This window comes from Lasioglossum baleicum, chromosome 10 (assembly GCF_051020765.1).
Source record: "Lasioglossum baleicum chromosome 10, iyLasBale1, whole genome shotgun sequence".
Taxonomy (NCBI): domain Eukaryota; kingdom Metazoa; phylum Arthropoda; class Insecta; order Hymenoptera; family Halictidae; genus Lasioglossum; species Lasioglossum baleicum.
Window position 1 is genome coordinate 2,209,557 of NC_134938.1, and position 24,463 is coordinate 2,234,019.

General features: G+C 40.3%; 3 protein-coding genes across 6 annotated transcripts in view; all 3 read right to left on the bottom strand.

Moving 5' to 3' along the window:
- Positions 1-281: 281 nt before the first annotated feature.
- Positions 282-4,195, bottom strand: LOC143212941 (uncharacterized). The gene is made up of 11 exons (XM_076432280.1): positions 4,136-4,195; positions 3,822-4,008; positions 3,571-3,719; positions 3,194-3,313; positions 3,012-3,132; positions 1,779-1,941; positions 1,220-1,446; positions 1,141-1,172; positions 929-1,074; positions 417-549; positions 282-329 (listed from the first exon to the last, which is right to left on the bottom strand). The coding sequence occupies exons 1-11, from the start codon at positions 4,193-4,195 to the stop codon at positions 282-284; spliced, it is 1,386 nt and encodes a 461-aa protein (XP_076288395.1).
- Positions 2,543-15,281, bottom strand: LOC143212835 (putative citrate synthase 2, mitochondrial). Its single transcript, XM_076432050.1, has 7 exons — positions 9,222-15,281; positions 8,244-8,582; positions 7,938-8,143; positions 6,777-6,909; positions 5,953-6,144; positions 5,749-5,850; positions 2,543-5,047 (listed from the first exon to the last, which is right to left on the bottom strand). The coding sequence occupies exons 1-7, from the start codon at positions 9,258-9,260 to the stop codon at positions 4,829-4,831; spliced, it is 1,230 nt and encodes a 409-aa protein (XP_076288165.1). The 5' UTR covers positions 9,261-15,281; the 3' UTR covers positions 2,543-4,828.
- A 155-nt stretch (positions 15,282-15,436) lies between these two features.
- The window catches only part of Babo (TGF-beta receptor type-1 babo), a 46,516-nt gene continuing 37,489 nt past the window's right edge, over positions 15,437-24,463 (bottom strand). For all 4 annotated transcript variants that reach the window (XM_076432047.1, XM_076432046.1, XM_076432045.1 and 1 more), the window contains exon 8: positions 15,437-24,439. In XM_076432047.1, the coding sequence (XP_076288162.1) occupies positions 24,317-24,439 (123 nt within the window). In that variant the 3' untranslated portion in view covers positions 15,437-24,316. The remainder of the gene's footprint in view (positions 24,440-24,463) is intronic.

The following is a 24,463-nucleotide window of genomic DNA, read 5'->3' on the forward strand; positions in this document are numbered from 1 at the left end:
TCGTTTTCGGAAATTTTAATATTTCGAACAAATCGAATCGTTGGTCGTCAAACGTCGAAATGGAGCACGGATGGAGAACTGTAACACTGTCTGACAAACTAGACCATGAAAATTGGAAAGAATTAAACAAAACTGAATAATTAGTAGAATTAGTTAACGCCTATATAAGAATAACAACGCTACCTGAACTAGCACGAGGTTGGAGTCACTGTGAAGAAACACAGTTTGGAGCCGATCTGCCATGATCACTATCGCCGCAACAATTGCTCCGAAATGTTCTACTACACCGAACAGAGAAGAGTGAAGTACGAGAAAGAGGAGCTCATCATCTGAAGCAAGAGAAAAAACAGCATGTTCGATCCAGAATAGAGCGATCGTTTTGAACAACATGTAATTAAGCAGATCGTATCGGTTACCGCCGCGAAGCCTTCGTAACACGGTGTGAACAAACCGGCACAATTCAACTCGACCGCCACCTGAGTTTTCATCATCGTGAACAGCACCATCTTCTGCATCTTCGGTGGTATACGGTACCATAATGAATTGTATCTGTTTCATTTAACAACCGATAAATAGAGATTTCAAGGTCATCGATATTTCTTTATTCGATGATACACTATTTTTCCTTCGGTTTCCTTGTCGAGCACGAAAAGACGAATCCGACGAGTACAAACACCGTACACTTACGATCATTCTATCTCGAGATATTTGTGCCCGAAAGGAACAAACCTAATCCAACCCTTACCATTCAGATGCGAATATCTCGAGATTGAATGATCGTAAGGGTGTCGTGATGGTACTCGTTGGATTCGTCTTTTCATTCTCTACAAGCACACCGAAGAAAGCATATAAGGTGTAGTATAAACAAATACCGATTAGCTTGAAATTTCGTTAAAAATTGTATTCAAATAGAAGAACAGGAACTCACGTGTCATGGAAAAGCGCAGCGCTCGTGTCCAGCAATATTTGCCCGCTATAATTATTCCCGCAAATAAATGTGGTATACGTCACGACGAAGTGTATACTAAGCAACACCGCGTCCTTGTCGCTAAATTCCGTGATGCTTATGAAAAACTGTGAAATGCGAAGGAAAATTTTCGAATTTTGAAAATAATGTAATCCGCTGTATTAATGACTCACCCGATATATATTTACGGCGTACGAGACGGTAACTAGTAGCGCAAGGAACAAAGCAAACAACGTTATATCTGCCAAGTACTTTTTAGTATAGCTTCATCCGAGAGAGAATGCACGATGTCGAATGGAACATGTAAGAAAAATCCAATGTGAAACGCCCGCCAATAATTATCGATTGTCCGAATATAATATTTCGATGAAGTTACCAACAGCATTGCACGACAATGCACGTCCATTGCAGCCCGAATGTCAATTTCGTTAATCGTGTCCGAGTGCGCCACTGCGTTAATCGCGTTTCTCAGCCGGTAGCTGAAGAAGGAAAAGTTATGCAGGGTGTCACCTATTATGCTCCCAAATTATCCAAATTTCATTACTAGACAGCGGATCTTTACGCGAAACAAGAATTTTCTACCTGAATCGCAACAATCTGATTACAAATTAAACGCATAAAATCCGCTGTCTATTCATTGCTATCCCCAATAAGAGAAGAGAGAGGTTCGAACGATAAGAGACATTACGTCACACACAGAATCTCAGAAAACGAAATCGAAACGTACGAGGCGATTTTCAACAAACCACTAATGTAGGCGGCAAAAACAGTAACCCCCCCCTCGGTGACTGTTAATATTAGCAAACCATACGTCGTTGTCAGCACTATATGCCAACAAGAAATGGCGCTTAGCAGACTTCTTTCTGTGTAAAAAAATCCCAACAGGTTCAGGTAGTGAAGCTGCACATCCGAGTCCACCAGTGTGGACACGCCTAACGTTGCAACGAGACATAATCCGCCTGTACACATCATTGCTGGAACCCAAATATGAAATGGTTTCGTTCATTTCTGCAGTTGTGTATCGCCGAGACAATAGTAATCCAATAATAAAGCTGTTTTGTTTTTTAATAATCATCACTCTGCGAAACCTTCGCCATCGGGTCCCTGACATTTCTCCGATTAAAACGATACCAACAGCGTCCACTCTAGCGGTTATGTCGCCCCGGACAAAAAGACAAATTGTCGTCCCTTAAGAATATATATATTTTTTAAATAAAAGGTACATATTCTTTATCTTCAATAAAAATCAAAATCATTTTATTTAAATTTTAATAGAAGCAAATTTTCTATTCATTGGGTATTTAACACATCAATATTTTTCTCACAGTTACAGCCAAAATGGCGCCCCTAAATTTTCGCGCCCCGGACAAATGTCTTGGTAGTCCCCCCCGCCCTCCTAGAGCGGGCCATGATACCAACCACAATACCATTTCGATTCTCAAACACTGTGAAACACCGATCAGTTTGGATAGTCGAGGTCCCGTTAAATCGTGGATTAAACAAGTAAGCACAATCGGAAATGCATCGTGTTTGGACTCATTTTAATCGGTGAGATCCCACGAACATGCTGGCGAAGGTTTCATTTAAAAACACAAAAAAGTTTTTCCCCTGGATTAGTCTTGTCTCGCCGATATTTCGTTTACTGACTACCCTTTTCTACAGGGTGACAAGAAATAACGGAGTTAATCATATCTTATTATAATTCTGTCAAATTGACGAATTTTGAAAAACCAAATAATAATACCCTCAAAGGGTAGCCACTTCGAAACTTCTTAAATATATGAATACTAAAGGTCTATGTCAGGCATGCACAGTTATTTGCTCTCAGAGCAGTGACCTAGCTCGGACGTGTGGGTTCCCCTTCCATACGTCCGATCTGCTCTGAGAGCATACGGGGAGCAACTTGGGAGCACGGGAGCTGCTGTGAGAGCAAAGAGCTGTGCATGCCTGCTGTACATGAAGGTAGCGAAATAGAGATCAAGGAATGGTTTGTGCGAGATGTGGTTTGTGAAAGATTGAATTGAATCATGATTATAGGCATTACAGAAGTATGATTGGACAATGCGTTTAGCCACTATCGAATCTTCCATTAGCATCTGCACTTCGACAGGATTATTTTTCATCACGGTGTAATCTTTTTGCATGCTGTCGAACACAAATTTCATCTAGAACCATATTAAAAATTACGCTTAACAAAAGAAACAATAAGAGCGTTCTCTCACTTACCAATGGAAATGTCATAAGAGAGGTAGAGTACCGTGAAAAATACAAGAGCAACGTACAACCGAATGATATCAGCACGATTATGTCCTCCAGTGATAATTTTTTATATCTTACAGTTGACATCTGAAAAATATTTCAAGCGTATCCCACTAAGAATACTTTTCTTTTCCTTGGTTTCTAATTTTATTGTTTACGTCGGGCCCGGATACTACCCCCACTACCGGTGCAGGCCACAGGAGTTTGGTGGGAAGGGCCCAGGCGGGGGGACGCATGATTTACATCGTATACAGTACACTCAAAAACAGTAGAACTTCACATATAGATAAATAATAGAAGATCTCGGAGAATTTGTGAATGGAAAATACACATTTACTTGTCACCTGGTTTACTATACAAGTGAAAGACATCACAACGAAAACGAATCTCTGTATACTCGTCAGAATGGACTTGTCGTAGGGCCAGAGGCCAGTGTAACACGTTAAAGTATGATAGAGCTTAAGGTTCCCCTCGAACACTTCCATTTTCCCCGCTACCGAAGAACGTCTGCACGCAGAATCTGAGGCATCGTCCGACTACACCTCGGGAACCATACTTTATTCATGCTATACTAATTTGGTTTCAATTTTCTTACGATCGCAATTGTCCTGACAAAATTGACCGCAATTTGTTCGCATTACAAAGCTCCGTCTGGGATCGATCGGTTTGATTAGTATGCTCAAAGAAATTCGACCTTCCCGTGAATATTCCGAATTATTCTTCACATTAGATTTTATATTATTCTTTTTCCGAGTATAGCAGCTTTGAAAAACGTAAGAGACCTGTCAATCACTATGACAGGTTAAAATAACAACAACGTTCCTCGCAAAAATTGGAACTTAAATTATTGATGTTGAACGTGAGTGTGCGGCATTGACGGAAAGTATATCAATAATTTCATATATCAACCGGCCATGATTCATAACATGCATGATGACTCCCATGTTGCGCGGTTCTCGGTGTTCCCATAGTTACATTTCCGTCAAAAATTCGTCGATTCGGTGTAAATGATTGTGGTAGTCGCGAGAGCGATCAAACCTCGGGGCTGAAGATGACGACGTTGATTTTTAGAATTAAACGAAATCGTAGCTGAAAAAAATCTGCTTTATTTATTGTTGTATACATGTACAAGTTTAATATTCGGAAATTTCGATCAATATCCTCGACGACAATACAGTGTTCCCGCGATTGACGTGACTTTCGGGTATGCGGATGATGTGACTTTTTTATCCCCACTACTAGGGGCTTCCCCCTTGGGCGGTCGATCGCGCCACGAAGAAATTAAGGTATTAGGGTGTTTAAATTGGGGTTTTACGATACTCGATGTATCATTCTCATGTATGGAATAGCTTTAGTACAAAATGCAACAATTTCCCTGGGAAAAGTTATCCAAGAGATCTATGTTTGGCACACATAAAAAGACGTATATAGTACCAATTGGTTTCCTGAGACCCCTGAGGTTCTCACAACAATCGCGGGAACACTGTACTCCGCTGATGGTGATGGTCAAATCGTGAAAGACGCTATACAAATATATGAGATAATACGATGGATATAATTATGCCTATTTATTATTACAAGACACATTTAGTGAAACGCCACTTATTTTCGAGAATCTTTAACGTGTTTCCCTCGTTTTCTGTTCGGACATGGTCGTATGGATGGTTGTACGGATTCCAAGTAACTGTATGTGCATTTTGAAGATGGATACTCGACCGGTGCATTAACAGCTCTTGCCCAAATAATAGATGCGATTGCACCGAATGCTCTTGATACACATAATAATACTTGATTGAATCTCATGTCTTTTAGTCCACAGGCCTAGAGCAAGGAGTGATATGTGTAAAATAAGTAAATATATTTGCCCTAGTACAGTGGCCGAAATAATGACAGGTTCATTAGCCGCATCGGCTGGTTTACTGCTTCTACTTTTATTTTCGTTTTCGGAAGTGCACTGTGGCATTTATTTTTATTTCGCAAGAATGTGTTCTACACATTGTGTAAGCAGTCAGTCGACTATCAACAGTATTAGTGTAAAGATGTACCTGTTTCAAAAATTCTTTGAAAATTATCGAGTACGACATACGAAATAATCTTGTGTTCACGGAGAAATATTTAAAAATTACTATTGATACAGCAATTTTTTGAACGTTTTTGTGTGGCAAGTACACAGATTTATGAAGTTTAAGAATTATAAAAAATAATTTAAGTTCGTTTAATATTATTAGAGCACAATGACACGGGGAAATCGTTAAATGATAACGAAAAGGCCCAAATTATTGCTTTCCACAATACGAGTCTCTCTAAACACAGAAATTGCAAGAAGATTGAAAAGCTCATTAAATGTCGTAAACAATTTTTTAAAATTAAAAGAAAAATACGGCAGTAAAAAATCTACAGGTCATCCAAAAAATTAACATACAGGGACAAAATGTAAGATTCTGATAACGTAGGCTTTTAATATCAGAGATTAGAGATTTTGCTATGCGATGCCACTTCAGCGCAATCAACTTTTTTCATACCTGAAAAACTGGTGCTGCGATAGTAGTCTGTTCCGGATGAAATGTTCTTCCTTTGGCAGTTTTCATTGTTGTAGTTAATACCCGCGTAATAGCTCGAGATAACTGTGAATATAATAAAACATAAAAAGGGCAACAAATTTTATACCGAAAATTATCTATGTCATGTAAGAAATACATAGTGGAGCAGAAAAATTTGTTACGCACATTTACATCAGAATTATCGGGTAGATTTTCCATGACATAATGTAATAATGCGGAGTACCGTGGATCAGAAACTCCTGTTTCCTTGCAACCGGTCAACCTGTCTTTGGCTATTAAAGTCACATAATTTTTTATGTTCTCTTCCTTTGCTTCTCGGCCGAGAAGACCTTGTATTTTTGATTGAAATTCCATATACTGTGTCATACAAACAAAATTAAATTTTAAGCCTTTATCAAATCTTTATCAATAGATATTGTAAGTCTCATTACGAGCTACATGGATATATCGGTGTGAATCACTACTAATCCAATTACAAAACTAATTTATTGTTAATTATTTTTTTATGGGACTTTCGCCAACTCTTATTTGTAGCATTTTTCTGATTAAAATGACACTAAACACGATATAATTTCAACTGTATTTAGTGGTTTAATCGACGATGAAAGTTTCGAACGCAATGAAGAACAGCGTATGGGAAAGAAAGAGACGCGAACAGTCGCCGTCGCCGGCACAGTTCAAGGGCCAGCGTTGTCGCTATTTTTTTATGACTGCATCGACCGCGCCGACCGCTTCGAAAGTACAAAAGATTGCCGAACGTAGAAAAGGACAGCATGTAAACACAGACCGCGCGGCAGCTCGAGCTTCTTGGCCCCTCGCGGTGATGCCCCCCCCCCCCCCCAGTAGACGAGGTAGGCGAAGGGATAGTAATCGTGGAGTACCTTAGAGAGCTAGATAGCGACTTGACTTGACTTCATACAGAAAGTTTCCTAAGTCTACAGATAAAAAGTTCTTTATAACATCTGACTGAGTGTAATAGTCGAATTTACTTGTGACATGGTACCGCTCTTCGGCTCATCATTATACGCTAAAACCCCAGCAGCTAAAGCTTGGTTTATATCCAGTTGGCAAGCGCCGAGTATTTCTGTGACATGAATAGCGGGGAAACCTCCGTCTTCGTCACTAGATACAAAATGGTATTCAGTACACGGTAGAAGTTGTCTACAACAGATCAATTCAATGTTTCCCAAAGTGTGCGGGCAATTTAATTGTTTGGCATTCGAATTATGTAAATGAAAGTCGGTGTATCCACAAACACCATTTATTTTTTAACTTGTCATTTGTGCCAGTCGGACGTCAGGCGAATCATCCGACATCGGATCCTCGTGATCGCACCTTTAGTTGGCCGAACAATGCGACGCGCAACCGGTAGCTACTATGGTCTGGAGCAGTGGTCGGCACGGAGTAGTAATGCCAGAGCTGTGGTACTGTGGTACTAAACCATACCCCCACCATAGCCTACTATTGCCCCTACGTTGTTTTCCAACGCGTCCGCGCGCTACACTCACCAGCATATCACTCTACTGTATCCGTAGAGGTACGCTGGTGAGTGTAGCGCGCCCTATTATAATGTTTAAGGGGGAAGACTCCTTTCTCCAGGATTGCATGGGTGCGGGATGCGCCTTCTCATTTCAAGATAATCCAAAAGGTAGGGTTTTTCCATAGTCAAAAGCGCTAGATAAAAGATCAATCTAGTCCGCGATCGTCCTTAAAAGTCCTATTTTTACGTTTACAAGGCATAATTTGCATTATTCGGAAGCACAAAGCTGCGCATGTAGCTATTTTCATAAAGCTGCCACAACTATACATGCTGCCGAATAATGCAAATTACGCTTCGTAAAAACTTTACACAGATTTTTTTAAATTATTTATAATCTATCCATAGTAAAATAAATTCAAAAGTGAAAAAAGGCAGCCACCGTAGTGTGCTTGTAACAGTCTTAGCCGAAGGAATGGGAATCTGCCAGTAAAAATTTCGCCCTATTGTCACGTGTTATCGATCATCTGTTTCGGCCTTGTGAGCCTGCAACGCTACAGAAGGATGCCACTGTTTCAGTATGATTTTGATTGAGATCAAAATCTGCAAATGGTGGCTTTCCTTACGTGAATTAGGGTACACGAAAATACGAGAAAACTGTTCTGCTACTTACGCGTTTAAGGTGACGTATAATCGAAGAAAATCAAGCATTGTCTTCTTCTGACTTTCCGTGATCTCGTATGCGTCGCTTAAACACTCCATTAGAAATTGTACCCAGTCTCCTTCCTCTTTCACATCGTTTAGTCCTTCGCCTTTGGCAATCAGCCCAACTATTGCAGGCAATGTGGCTAACAATTCCATGCTATCTTCATACGTGTACTTCGGATAAAAGCATTTGATTTTATAAACGAAAGTTCCGTATAAAAATTAAGGGGTTCCCGCGTAACGAAAATCTCTTTCTCGTTCATCTGCAACTTACTTCCCAATACCTGTAACTCGATGTCCGATTTTTCAAAGCTTCTTTCATATGTTTCCCGGCATCGAAGGCAGTGAGAGCCACCGATAGCTTTCCTAGGGGTGTAACTGTTTTCGGAAGAGTTTGAAGAATAGAACCCACAATCCCTCCTCCTGGACCAGACCACCAATATTTTTTCTTTTGGCGTCGCATTGACCAATCGGCGATTAACGAAGCTGTTTGTTCTTCTGTCGGTACGTCACCAGTAAGTAGTAACCAAAACACAGATTCTGCGCTCGGTGATTTCCCTTGGCGTGGTAGCAGACTCACGACTTCCGGTAGTGTCAATCCTCTATACTTGATCTAACAATAAGCGCGTAATATTTGTTTAAAAGGATGTTCAGATTTTATTTAGAAGTAGTATTCTTTTTATTTGAACTGTGTAAATTGAAAATATGCATCTCATTTTACCACTTCAGGGGTCCCGTCAAAATGCCCTACGGAGCCAAAAATGGGAGGTTCCTGAGATCATTTCAAGCAACATTTTTCTTTACAAAAATTGCGTCCGCGGCTTTGTTAAGGCGAAATTTTCGTTAAAAATTTTAAACGAAAATTTAAAACTATGTTCATACTATTTCGAAATATCCAAATACATCATTTAAAAAAAAAAAAATTCAAAAAATTCAGTAGGAAATTAATTACAAGCGAATCTGTAAGCGAATATTAGGAAGATCAAATAGTACATCAGTTCATAACGTAACTTGTTTACGTTGTGTCATGAACAAAGGACGTTTGTAAGAAACAATCTTTTTAGAAAATGATGGCTAGGGGTTGACTAATTGTAATTCATCTTCAAAAATTTTGTAATACTTATATTTCAGCAGATACAAAAAAAAATGTATAACGAGAAAGTTGTTTCATTTATCACGACGAACATTGCGATTTAGGCTTTTTTAACGTAATTTTTCGTGTAATTTTTAAGATTATCGCAGTGATACTTACACCATGTTTTGGATCACTTTCTGAGGTTTCTCTAACCATAGTCTTGACACCATTCAAGCCCTGGTATATATTCTCCACGGTGATATGACTGACTACAGAGGATCCGTGCTGTTCACGAAAACTCCTTAGTAGATCATAGTGGACGGGTATCTTCTCCCACAATGCCTGTTTTAAATCTGTGCTTGCACTGGGGGCACCTCTTGTTCTGCTCACCTTAATTACATTAAATGTTTAATATTTTACTAATATTTACCTATAACTATATGTATGTAACTTCTTAATTATATATATATATATATGTACATAGATTCTTCGCAACGAACGAGAAATTACTGTAACCTCTTAAGTTATAGAATGTACGGCGAGTTTCCTAACGCTGAATGGCACCTAATACCGGACATTTAGCTAAAGTTTTCTTTCGATATAAGACGATGTCTCGGGGCGGCTGAGGGTACTTATTCGGCTTGACACATTGTTCTTTAGTTATTTGCTAGATATTTGCTATTTACTAGAATCTTACTAGATTTTCGATCGAAAAAGTGGGTCTGCGCGCTGTCGCTTAATGTCCTTATTTCAGCAAATTTTGGGCTGAGTGAGGGCTCATTCTAAAGGGGAAGGTTCAACGCACTGCGCTCTGGTCATCATAGCAGTCAAAAAAGTCTTTTAGAGACAGAAAATGCATTGAAACTTGAGGGTTTTTTTTCCTAGATTCTTTCTCTACTTTGGGCCCTCATATTATTAGTTATTAACATAATCTCTTTAACCTCGTGAGAAAAGCGCACTGCGTCTAACCTTCCTCTTTAGAATGAGCCCCCACCCAGCCCACAATTTGCTTAAATAAGGTCAAACAACGTTAAGTACGGGGCCCATATTTTCGACCCAAAATCTAGTAAGATTCTAGTCCCTTTCTAGTTATAAATCGAGGGTATACTAGCCCCTTAATATGTATATTATTTATGATATACCATAAAAAGAGAAAATCAGAATGTGGGCTCTGTGGGTTCGTCTTGTAGCAACGTTGGCTCTAGGTTAGGTGTGATCGTTGGCCCAACGTTGGCCCTGACTGTCGGCCCAACTGCAAAAAAGAGCGACATTGCCAACGCCTGCCCAACGGATACCGACAACGGAGGACCAACAAAACGCCAACCATAAATGCTACTAGGGATAGATGCTTAATAGAAAAACCTGTATCATTAATAGAATAGTGTATAAGTTAATATGTTTCTGTGTTAAATAAATATGATATATCATCAGATTATGTGCAACATCTATAATACAACTACGTTATATTGAGAGATTGCGGATGTTACACATTTATAACAAAAATCAAAACGTCAAATACTGTTCAATTTGATTTTCTCCTTTAATGAACTTCAAAAGTTGAAGATAATATAACAGTATTTTAAAGTCTTTGAAAAGACATTAGAAAGATTTTGGGACACTTGTATATTATATTTAACTTTTTAAGGATGTTAAAAGAGAAAATATAATTTCGTTTAACTTCACTCTCTTGCTATAAACTTGTACAATTTTTATTTTGCATGAAACTCCGCATTCTGGTAAAAGTAGTCCTGAAGTATGTTACATGAAACAATAATATTAATTTATTTCTGTATAAAACATACAGTTAACTTTGGACATTTAGCAAAGAAAGTAGAACTATTTAGTTTTGATCGGTATGGTACGACTCTTCCCTACAGCGCTCTATCTGTGTAATTAACATCAAACTGCAGTAAACATTGATCGTGTAATTGTGTAATTGTGTTTAGTAGAAGCACACGTTTTTACTTCAATATTGTTCCGTAAATTGATGTTAATTCATTACTACTATATAATTGTCAATCGATTCAGTCGAGTTTGGTTATGATTTGGAATATCAAATTGGCAGCGAGTAACCTCGTACATCGATAAACCAATTCCAACCCTCAATGCGTGTCGTCGTCTTCCGAAATGACTATTGCTGCATGTCCTGGTAAACATTAGAACCGTCGGTATGTCCATACATCCTTTCCAAATCTGATGCATTTTTCCAAAATACGTGCACCAAAGAAAACAGCTATGAAACACGAGTCCTCGAAATTTTCATAGAAAAGAACTGCACTACTAATTTATTTTATTATATCTTGATTACGATTTCTGCTCGCTGTTTAGTGATATGTAATATTAAGCTTAAAATTTAAACATTTCCCGGCATAAAATGAACAAAACTAAATCATGCTGATATTTTCTGACGCATCCACATGCAAAGATTTTCTTTTGTTCTTTCCATTTCCTCGCACAGAAGAATATGTTCAATATTGTATATATGTATACGATAATCTATACATATAAATAAAAATCAAATACTGTTCGTTGGTAAGCGCATCACTTGAGAACGGCTAGACCGATTTGGCTAATTTTCTTTTTAATGTTCGTAATAGTCCGAATAAGGTTTTAAACACGTATAGTTTAACATAATAAAGGTTGCATTGACATTGTATGTGTCCCTGAATATGCGGACAGCTTCATTTTTTTCTATAGAAACCCTAAATCTCTCGATATTTAAGAAAATGTATGTATCTTGACTGTGGCAGCTGTTATACATCTTCCTTTACCAAATCCATTGTATTTGAATAAAATATGTATAACTCGGCCCATTCAACTAGCGTCGTCTATGGTGAAACATTCACACTACCAGAAAAATTCTGGCTGCACTTCCGAAAGTCGGTCAAATCGGATTCAGCGAAAATTTTGCACAAACGTTCACATTTTCTATTAAAAACACGTTTCCCAAAGAGATTATTGGCGACCAAAAAAAATTTCTTATCATTTTAGTGTCAATTTCTACCTTACCGGGTTTACGTTTAATAAAAATTAAACAATCATATCCAATATCTAAAACTTATATTACATTATATCATTTCATTGAAATATTAAACAAAATATCATATGCATTTTTACAATAGAAAAGAGGCACCGACGGTATCTCGTCGATGAAAGAGGTAATGAACCCTGAAGTACCCGGGATCATCGCCTTTCGCAGCACAAGCAACCGTACTTCGCCTGTGTCCGCAGCGTTGCACTAGAAGTCTGACGGGGTGCCGAGTTTCACTGACAATGAGCCGAGAATGAGAACACTCTTGTTATAAATGGATAGAATACATGTACAATGAAAACACATTTTATGTATGAAGGTACAATGAATAAATGAACACACAATGTAATAAAAAAGAATATATTTGCGTATTTACTTATTGAACCACCAATTTTTCCCGCTCCTCCGACTTGTCGTAGAGTGACAAAATTACGCCAACCTTACATGTCATTGAGTTACAGTACTCATTTGGAATTGCAAAACTAGCGAAACTTTGAAAAATATGAATTTACGGCTGCCTGACTTGTCGTTGAGTTGTACTACTGAATTTCGAATACCTTCTTTCCGCATGTCCTTACCCGATCCTTCTCTCCTCCTGGGTCTTGCCGTACCTTCCTCTCCTTATTTTCCTCCTCTCCTTCATTTTGACCTTATCCAGGGGAGTTTTCTAAGGGTTGACAGCAGCACCACTTACTACCGAGTCTTCGACGAGACAACAACTCTCGCGTACTTCACGCACCGTACCTCTGATTTAATAAAAGTGAGTTGAGGGAATATTTGCTGGTGTGTTTACTTATTTCAACGAGTTCCCTCCACAGTATGATGAAAAATTAAAGAAAAAATATGACTTTTAAGAAATTAAGCAAGGTATGTACCACGCAAAGTGGCACTTTGCACCCCTTGCGGCTCCTTACGGCTTACGGATTCCATTTCTCGAACAGAAGGCACATCTTCGAAGTGGAGATTTGCATTTGATGGTGTAGCTGGTATAAAGTATACGTATGTATGTATAATGTATGTAATACCGTCGAATTATATACATAATCACCAGTTTATTAGATTTACCGTGACGCATACACGTCGCGCGTCGAACGCAATTAACTGGTAAGTACGACTCCCGTAGGTAAAGCGTTAATTGTTTTCTTCGGGAGTGAATTAGTCGATTAGGCAGATCGTAGTCGCGTAAAAGTTTGACAGTTTTATTGATCGTGAAGGAAGGTGGGAAGTACAACGCAGATTGTTCGCATAGACTTTAACAACTGAGATTGTTAAAGTAGTTTTTATTTATTCGAGCCAATTACTTCTCGGACCACCATGGCATTTATTAGTAGGGTCCGTTCGGACACGTAACGCTTGAGGCTCGGAAATCGCGCGAGTCGTGACAATCAATCGAATAGTCTCGCCGAGGATGCTCCGATCGCGTTTTAAAAGGCTTTCTTGTTCATGATTGTAAAAAAGATATTGCGTAAGGCTGTAAAAAGGTCTAGCCTCGGACACGATTTCGGCGCGACGAGCTTCGAGAATTCCGTGACCATGTGATAATTAGAAATCAAATCGTTAATAAGTAATAACATTAGATACGTATATCTATTAACAGTATTAAGGTTCACCCACACCGTCAGGCACGCTGCACAAACTGATCGATGACAATTATTAACGAGCGTTGCATTGGTTTTGTAAATTCGTTTCGGAGAAATGATCATTTCGAGAATGGAGTTCGATAATTAATGTTACGAGATATCGTCAATGAAACTCGATCAACATACATATGTCGCCGAGAACAAAGAAAACAAAACAAAACAAATTACAGAGAAAGCCTTGAAATAAATGACTTCCAAGTCGTCACATACATGTAACAATATTGTACTCTCTCTTGCTACGTAAACCATTCGATTTATGTATACCGATAATAAATAAGGGGTTGATTTCTGACCTTATTCGAGGTAACTTTATCCTTTGTGAAAATGTTCTTCCCCGCGGCTTTGTTAACGCTAACCGTGCCGAGCACAAAATGCGGCTGCTGTACGCTACATTGTTTTATAAAAATGACAATACCGAGTTTATTCTTTTTTGCAATTTTTATAACAATATCACGGTTAGCGTTAAGGAGTTATCAACGAAAAACACGGACCAACCAGGGCGCGGTTATAGCGAACGGATTGGCCGAGCCGGAGTATGTATTTTTTTTTTTTATTGGTCCGTGTTTTTCGTTAATAACTCCGTAACGAAGCCGCGGAGAACATTTTCGCCAAGGAAAAAGTTGCTTGAAACGACTCGAAGAACTGTTGGCCGAAACCGCTTTGAAACCGCTCGATGAATCTCGATAAAGCCACGACCGTTCGATGAGATAAATAGAAGTAAACATCCCAGAGTAACAATTTCAGAAATACTTAATTTATTTGCTCATTTCGCGAATTCATGCAGCTATTTACATTCGCTTAACCTCGTTCGCTGAACAAGCCAGCGTAATCGGTTATCTTCCGTTGACAGCGCGATTCGTAACTCGTTGGCAACGCGCGTAACGTTTAGTAGCGAACGTGTCGGCGAATTAAAAAAAGGGGAAGCCGGAGAACAAATTCACGTTCACAAGGTACACGCCAATTCCTCGTAAAAAGAATAGAATCGTGAAAAGAACACGAATTCGCCAATACAATATTTAGCGGTCGCTGACTAATGCGCAATGTTCTCGTGCACAACGTAATTCTAAAAGCCATCGGAACACGGCTGTATCGCCTCGACGTGACGGCGCGGCGCAGCGGTTTGCTAAACTCTTCAAAATTACAGTTAACATTCTAAAATGTGTCGTTCGCGCGTCGAATAACGTATCGATTCCAGAAAATCTAACAGGTATCACGAATTTCTTTAGACCGGGATGAAGTTCTGTGTTGGTTTTGTTAATGTATAGTTATTGGAGAACGTGTAGGCATACGATAGATAGAAATCTTCTCCTCGTTTAATAAGTATGTATAAAATGAATAAAATCTCGTATGGAATGGAAATATTCTTGGTACGAAGAAATGTTTAGTTTTCGCGTTCAAATATAATAGTTCCGAGTGCAAAGGGTTAATTTTGATTTCGTAACTACTCACACGTTCCATTGGCGACAATCGTCGACACCTTGAAAATTCATTCTCATTCTTCACTCTTTCGAATCGCTTCCTTTTCCCGCAAAGCGTAAGGCGTAAACTTTCTGTAGGGTGCAACGGTGTCCAAATCTTCGAGGAATCGACCAGTGAATCAGCGCGTCGATCGCGCGTCGAAACGATACAGCTCTTCCCGATGTCAGCCACGCGTTCGATTTTCTTACCGAGCCTCCGTCGCGTCGATCCGAAACTCGAACGCGCACCTCTCGCTCGTTCTTTTTCTTTTTCTTTTCGTTCCGTTTCTAAACTAAAAGCAGACGACGCGAGGCGTCTCGTCGCGTCGCGCCGCCTCGAAAGGTACAGGTTTCTCGCATTCTAACACGACGACGCAGATATACACGCGCCTCGTATTCGCGCGTTTCATCGTTATGCGCCTTTCTTCCTTTCACACCTCTTTTTTTTGTTTTTGTTTGTTTCTTTTTTTTTTGTACAACTGTGGGGGACAGGGGAGGGGGAGCGGGGAGCTTACACCGTAAGGGAGCGAAGAAGAGCTATAGAGGGATGAAATATATTATTTGGCAGTTCGGCATTTGTCGGATATGAGTCAGACTGTTCTGTGTGCTTCGAAACCTAGATGACGCTCTGTGTGATGTCCTTCGACCTCGGCTATGAAACGCCACCGACCTCGGGGATACGAATGACGCACGGTGATGTCGCCTGGAAATGTGACGGCGCGGCGCGGCGGTAGATATGGATATTCAGTCACACCGGGGAGAAAAATATCTTTCGGGATTGCACGGGGGCGCGGTTCGCGCTCCGGTATCTGAGAGTCCTGTAGATTGCGATCGATGTGTAAAAATTTCATTTTGCATAAAGATCACGAGATAGATTTTCTACCTGAATTGCAACGAACCGGAATGATATACATAGACATTTATCGTCTGTTTTAATATGTTGATGAAATAAGTTGAAAATAAGTTGAAGTAAATTGAAAATATTGTAATACAATAACAGTACTTAAAAATTCTTCCAATGTTGTTCATCGTCGTCGATCATACATGTATAAAATCCGCTGTCGCAATGGCTATTACTGGAAATGATTAGCAGAAATACCGTCTCTTTGATTTCAGCAAACATAATCGATATAAACTACTAAACTAGACGCACATGCTCCACGGAATTCGAAATAAAACAACAGAAAATTGTTTTCTAAGAAATGCGTCTCTCGAGCATTCCTCGGATATTCTTTAAGATACATTTTGATCGTCTTACTCCGTTTCTCGTCGAGTAGCTCAGCTGTCCGATAGAGCGAAAAACCGTAGAAAATGTGAATAAAATAGGTCCAAGTAAATACCTGCGCATTCCTACGGCCGCGGCCTACGCAGACGATTCGAAACTGTTCTGAAAGATATTTTTTCCCCGGATGACGTGTTAATATATGTGGACGTGTACGTGTATGGTTGTGAGAATACTCTGTATATTATCATTACTGGTCTCTCGCTTTAGTTAACATTCGATCTGTTATTGGCACAAAATTGTACTAGTAATATGGAAATACCTGCGGGACATGGTCGCCGATGGTGTTTCACGGTAGGCGTCGCGTTCGTTCGCAGAAACGTAAGACTATACCGGCGCGGCGCGGCGGTACGCGTCTCGTCTGTACATGAGACGTGTCGTTCGTCAACACGGAGGAATTACAATAGACTTGGACCGTCGGGAAAATCAAAATTAATCCGCCACGTTTCACTGTTCTGCAAACCTGCTACTTCCGGCTCCGGCAGGAGCCGGTATGTTGTAGATTTTCGCGTGCGTACTCTCCGTGCCTCGCAAGTTGTCTCCTGCCCGGAATTCGAAAGGACTTTCGGTTCTAGCCGAATTACAGTAATGTCCCATACTAAGTCAATCCTCGGTTCTGTCTTGCAACGTACTGCAGCTGAAGGCGCAACAATAGATAGCATATCGGTCAGACAATAATAGTGCAATACTGAAATTTCATCTATATTTTTTACTTATTTTTCATGACATTTTACCAAAAGCTCGAGATGTTTAGTCCCTCCGCGGGGTATGCCCCTCAGTGGAAGAGGTATGGTATTTAGGCGAAGCGACATGGAACGGTCTCCTTCGTCGGACTTGGAATGGGACGTTACTGTATTGACTAAAGTGTGTGACGCGAAAGCCTACCCAGAGGACCCTATTGCCCCTGTGCCGACTCGAAGGACTTCTTGCGAGGCACGCGGACTAGGACTGTTACTTTCCTTCGAACTTCGAAGCTTCGAAGCTCCGAATTTCGAACCTCCAGAGTAAATTATTACAGGATTAAAAGATCTATCAATTTTGTTTTATCTTGCGTTCCTTCGTCTTCATGAAATTTTCTTTACAATTTATTTTTGTACAATAAATATATTATTCATATTGTATAACTGGTTGTGCCAACAACCAGGTTATTTATAAAAAGACTTTGAGAATATTAATCTATTAATTTCACCGCATTAAAATTATTAACGAAGAATATTAGTTGATATTTAGATTCTGCGTCTTGCAATTGTTGCGCAAACTCTTTATTTCGCATAAACATCCGGAGTTTAATCACGACACAGGATGAAACTCGTAACTTACAACTTGATACGATTCGAAAAGTTCGTAGAGTCAAAGCTTCGGGAAAGTAACAGCCCTGCTGCGGAGTACGTTGTCTGAAACTTGTCTCGCAGCGGCTCGACCGCGGATATCGGCTTCGGGGCGTCCGTGAAACCTCGTCGACGGCGCGGCGTAACTATATCGTATGTACGTATCATAAAATTAACCTACATCGTAATAGGAATGTACGAGAAAAATCGTCGGAAGCGGACCGGACGGGACGGGACGAGACACGTGCTCGACACCGCACCGCCCAGAGCCCCGGCGAAACGTTGATCCATTAAAAAGAACGGCCGCGACCGCGTACAGGCCGCGGTCAACTATTTAACTTTCGATTATTTACCTACTAGTCGAACATTATTAGATCGCTCAGTCTTTTGGTGGGTTGCAGAATCTGCGATATATGTCGCGACGGGAACGTGCACGCGAACGGTCGGTGGCGCGCGACACTTACTTGGAAAAATCTCATCGGGAAACGCCGAGGACAAAGGAACGGCCACGGGGCTCGATCGATTGATCTGGATCACTGTCGCGTTCAAACAATGTCCACATTTGTCGCCGTGCCTCGTTCTATCGGCGTAACATGCTGCTTAAACGATAACTAGACTGCGGACCCTTGTGCAAAATAAAAATATTCTGCATCGATTGTGGGAAGCAGGAAGAAAATATAAATTCATTTCATTCCTTGACGACTTTGTTACATTAAAAACAACGTTACCGTGTTCTGTGAAATTTTTCTAATCTATATATATATATATATTACCGTTTTATATTTCACCCAATCAGTTTCTTCACAAATGCATCGAGATCCGCAGTCTAATGATAACAATTCTAGACGGTTCAACGCGTATCGTTAGCCGCTACACGAATTTCTGTTTCCGAATCACTCGGTTTCGCGAAACCTTGAACCAATGAAATTCTATTATCGCAGCTCCACTATAAACACGCCAATGAAAGAAAGTTTTCGCAGCTTTTACAACACAAATGTACCCTGACGGCGACAAATGTGGGCATAGCTTTGGAAACGTGTTCCGTACAATCTCGATCTTCGTACGCGCGCAAGTTCGCACAGACTGGAACCATTTTTGCCGCGGACACGTTCTACAGAAGGGAAAATCGTCGCAGGTGGTAAGACACTTGCGCAATTGCTAGTGGAAGTGGACGATAATTAGACAGCGGATTATATGCAATTACGACAAAAATGTTGACTAATAATGTAACAAATACTGTTACAAAACGTGTTAAGAAAGAAAATAAATTTCTATTTGCCTCCAGTTTGTTGGAATTCACGAAGAAAATTTGTATTTTGCATGAAGATCCGCTATCTAATGATAATATTACTATACTAAATTGCTTTGTGTATAGATTCCCGTTTGATATACATTCTCTTAATTCGCTTTGAGCTTAACTAAATAGATTCGAAAAATAGGAACGCAATATTCGAGGATGATTTAGAAAGAAAGAATAGCATTGTTTCGTTTGCTGGAAGGTTGAGCGGCGAGATCGGAAACGAAAATTCTGTGAAAATGAGGACTGTTTCGTTCGAAGGATTTAGACTATTTGAGATCGAGATTTTTTCCAAATGAATTGCACAAGTGTCTTTCTCCGAGCTACCACCGCGCACCGGTTCAATTGCGATAGGTAGAAAATGTCTGCTATCTTCGCTATGTAATCGCGTAAACATATTCCGTGTTGTTTAAACAACTATCGAGCGATTCGTCAAGCATACAATTCCGTGTCAGCAGCGAAATGGTTGATCGAGGATGGATCGCGGCCAGCTGGGTTTCGAATTAGTTCGATCGTTTAGAAAACGGAAGAGAAAAATCAGTAGGGACGCCTGGCGGGCGTCGGTTGGTAAAAAACAATATAAAAATACAATTATATGGTTCGAAGGACCCTCCGTTCCTTTATATAGTAATAATTGTATGTTCGCAGACTTTTACGTTGACTATTGGATGACAAAGATTTCTTTCTCTTCTCTTCTCCTTCTCTTCTCTTCTCATCTCATCTTACTGCTTTTCTTTTGTTCCTTTTGCTCTTTCTCGTCCATGTATCTCAGTTTCCTCGAGAATCTACCCGCCTACGTTATCCCGTGACAATGCATAGCTTTCGTCAAGGAAGTAAATCGCTTATTGTAACGTTACCGATTACAACGGGGACCGTGGCGTGGGGCCCGTCAACGGTCCCCGGACACGATCGAGCTTCGCAGAGAGACAAATACCATACGAATTCTCGCATACTCGAGACTCGCAAAACGCACGCGACTCCGTCACCGCGATTGTTTATCGTTACGCGAAACCGCGAAACCGCGAAACCGCAACACACGCGAGAACACGTGCCTCGTTAACAACGATGGGACCGACCGTGTCGCAACCATACCAAAACAACGCGTCAGGAGAGACCGCCGATCGGTTTTAGGTAAAACGGAAACAGTGCTCGTACAAGTACAAAATATTTTCCGAGTACAGAAACTTCAGAGACTTAATCTACACACGTCAAAGTAAACGCTTTTGCTGCCAATCATTTCATCACTTCCATAAAACTGAACGCAGCTCCGGAAGAAGTTAACCGCTTGCCTTGCAACGATGTCTCTCGAGTTTGTTCCCTACTGTAAACACGCATTCTTAGTGAATAATCGAACAAAGTGTAGAAAAGAATACAGAAGAGAAGTTTTAAAAGTTGTCCTATCAGAATTTCATACTCATTGATCGAGACATTTCGAGACTCTTGTTATTTGTAGTCAGAGTTGTGCTCGTTTAAATACATTCTAATTGAATTACGTGATCGAATTACATTGTATTTTATCTGAAATAATTTCTGTTTGTGATCTTGCACGACAAAATGGTAGAACGACTTGCCACAAGGCAAGTGGTTAACTATTCTATAATACTTATTGTAAATTAACAACACTCGTACCGGATGTTGTTTCAAACGAGAGAAGACGAATAATTTACTTAAATTATATAGTATACATAATAATTTACGAGATATAAATAAATATTCATTAACTAAAAGTGAACACCGTATGTTACCGCATCGTTATTAAGGAAACATGATCCCATCGCTGTAGTCAAAACGCGCTCCGGACCGTTCTCCTCGCGAGTTCTATGGTAACCGCTTAAAATATCGCTCGTGGAAAGGTAGAATCGAATGTGGAGGTCGTTTCGAGTCGAGGCACGCGTCCCCGTAATCGAAATCTCTTCATTACACCATCGTATATCTTCTGTTTTCCGAATCTTCTCTTTTGCCCTTTCAACCGCGAAAAAAATTCCCGAAAATATAGTTTCTCCAATGTTTCTTTCTTTTTTATCAGCTCGCGTTTATCAATCTCCTGCCTTCCTTTCGTCTCGCTTGCTTTCTTAGTTCAAATTGCTGTCTTACATTCTCTCTCTCCCTTTCACACGGTTTCTTTCGTTTCCTTGAATTTTCTTTGCAGTCTTTCTCTTATTCTTCCTTTCTCTCTCTCTCTCTCTATCTCTCACCATTCTCTCTCTCTCTCTCTCTCTCTCGCACTCCACTTCTCACACGCGCAGAACGGTATACAATCATCTTTGAGCTTAGCACCCTTCAATTTCAGCCTTCCTGTGTTACAAAGGAAACACGCTTCGACAGTCCCGCGTATCGCGACGCACCGCGTTCGATAAACACGCGTACAATGGTATACGCAAAAATAGTTTGTCTTGAGCAAAATATCTGTGGGCATGTCTACAGACTAAGAATAAGTATATATAAAAAGGATACGACCAACAAATGAAGCCTGGAAGTTGCGGAGAAACTTCGTTGCGTGAAATCGTGTGCGGAGTATCGATGACCGAGAGAAGAGTACGGTAGAACTCGGATTGTTCGAATGACGTTCAGCCTTTGTCGCGGAAATTGTACGGTTTTCTTGTCTTTGGCCCTTTATTATTATTCTATTTTGTCTGCGTTCACCATGTAGTTTTCTAGTAGACCGTACATTTCTTTCGAACACTCTTCGCGAATTTGATAGCTGTCCATTTTTATCTTATTGTTAGTTGCCAAAGTTTCATTTCCTCCAGTTCCAATGAAACTTACATATATTATTATGTAGAACTTAGTACAATATCTTATACGTATATTTTTTAATGGTCATTATTCGTATTCATGAGTGGAAGTATGCCCTACTGTCAATATTGTTTTGTCTTTGTTCCTGTTTGTTCCCTAATGTTAATACGCATTCTTCGTGAACAATCGAATGACGCGTAGAAAAGGATATAAAAGACAAGAGTTTTAAAAGTTGTCGTATCAAAATTTCATACTCATTGTTCGAGACATTTCGAGACGTTATTTATAGTCAGAGTTGTGCTAATTTAAATCGTTCGATTGTAATTCAACGCAACTCTGTTTATAGTCTTATCATCGTTTAGGAAAATAAAAAAGGAAAGTCTACACAGAAAAGAGATCAATTTGATAAAATCCCCCGTAAGTATTAGATTCATCCTAAGACTTTGGTAGTGGCACGTATAAAACGATAAAACAGCTGCGTTTTCGTACTCTAATTTTTGAGCTTACTGTACGCTTGTACGTGATTGTGCTTACAGCTTGGTTCAAATATGGCATGTCGATCTCAGTCTTAATCTTCTGCGTCGATGAAAAGGGTGTCACAAACTGTTAGCTGGCAGTTCAGAAGAGATTAATAAATATCAAACGCTACTCTCAGTCGATTATATTCGTGTAGAAAATTTATAAGATTAATTGATCGAAATCTAAAGGAAATCGGCGACCACCCGTGACATTCGGACAATCGAGGTTCTACCGATGGTGTTGTAGGTGGAATATTACGTATCCAGGTTGAAAAACAACGTTCGATTACACGAAAACCGGGTTAGAAATAGTCGTTTTTCGTTCGAACAAAAACACGCTCCGTATTTTCGAGCGTGCTCGGTGGTCAGCTGCACTCGACGACCACGGCTGCCCATTTCCTCTCATTTCCTATCTACCCTGTGTATGTTTACAGGATCGCCGGAACCGCGACCCCGTAATCCCAGAAACGAGAAACAAAGATACAATGCATTTCTCTTGTAACACGGTGTGTATGGTACATACTCTCGAAAAGAAAACTATCCAGTCTCTGCATGCACCGGTAAATCAACGAGTTCTACGCGTTTGGAAAAGTCACCAGAGAAAGAAAAAAGAAGAAGAAGAGAATTATATTGCAGTTGTTCTGACAACGGAGGCCGTATATTCCCAATAAAATCGTCCTACGGGCAGCTGCTAAACGGAAACCAAATGGTGGTTCGAGCTATCCGGAAACGTCACTCGATATCGATCAGCATCGCAATCAACCGTAATTAACGATCGCGTAGCCGACTGGAATGAAATCCGAAACGGAGCAGCAGTTCGGTTAATCGAACACGTTCACCCGATAACAAATATACGTAATTATACGTGTGTATATATCAATATACAAATTTATTGTTACTCGTTAATATTACTCAATAAACGTCGCTATATAATAAATTTATATACCTCGTTATCCTTATCGTTTACTATTCAATAAATATACAGCGGTAGTGTGACGCGTGACCGGGCGTCGATCGTTCGATCGACCGAACGCGTTTTACGTGTTGTATTTTCCACCGATCGATCGACGGAACCGGATGGCTCGATTAGAGATCGCGGTTTTGAACGTGTACACGGTATCAACGTGAACGATGTAGTACCAATTTAAAGATCCGTGTATACGGATCGAAAAGGAATTCGATCGAAAAACAATAATGAATCAGTTGTCGGACTTGAACGTACCGAACGGATCTGTATTCGCAGATCCGTGTACACGGATCCTTAAATTCTTACTACACGGTATACGTACCACGTGTATTTATCGTATACACGTGAAATAGGGATCTCTAGGCTCGATCTCGAGGACAGCTCGGACGATTTTTGCCGTTTATCAAGAAGAATCGTTCGAACCGCTGTTCGAACATCCGCCAGTCTGGTCCGTGTTTCTATCAAACACTGCTCGCGAACTGTTCTCAATGAAAAAAGCTTGTCTCGAGAGTTCACCCTGACTAAACGACGACCTCTTGCAGCGATAATGCCGTCGTTTCGAATAGGTTGATACACTCGGAAGGTTTGGGACAAAACCCGACGAAGTCAACGTGATTTAAAGGAACGCCGTCTCGATTTCTCGACCAGTCTTTCTTCGTTAGGCTCTCTGCTTCTCTATAAAATTTCCGAGATCCGTTCAGCATCCCTTTCCTTTACTCTTCCTACGCCTATCTCTGTCTATCTTCTCTCTTTCTCTCTCTGTTTCTTTCCTTCTTTCGCTCAATCTCTTTCACACTCTCTCGCTCTCTTTCTCTCTCTCTCGCTCTGTCTCTCTTAGACTCTCTTAGACGGCGCGCGCGCGCGCCGTAACACGGCACATAAATCGTTTTATTGCAATAAGCGTTCCACGGTACCAGCGTCCATGCGTGTTCTGAAAGCACTACCGTTCTTCGTCCCTCGTTTCGACGTGACACGACGAGCGGTTTACGATTGTTTCTGTTCTTGCCGGTTGTAGTTTACTTCAGGTCCTCCGTCGCGCCGTAGTTTCCGAGGGACTTCTTAATCCTAAGCGCGGTTAATCTAGCTGCCGCGTTGTGGTACCAGCACTCCTTCATTACCTTCGACATCACCTGCAGTGCCTGCGACAAAGGAAAAAAATGTTT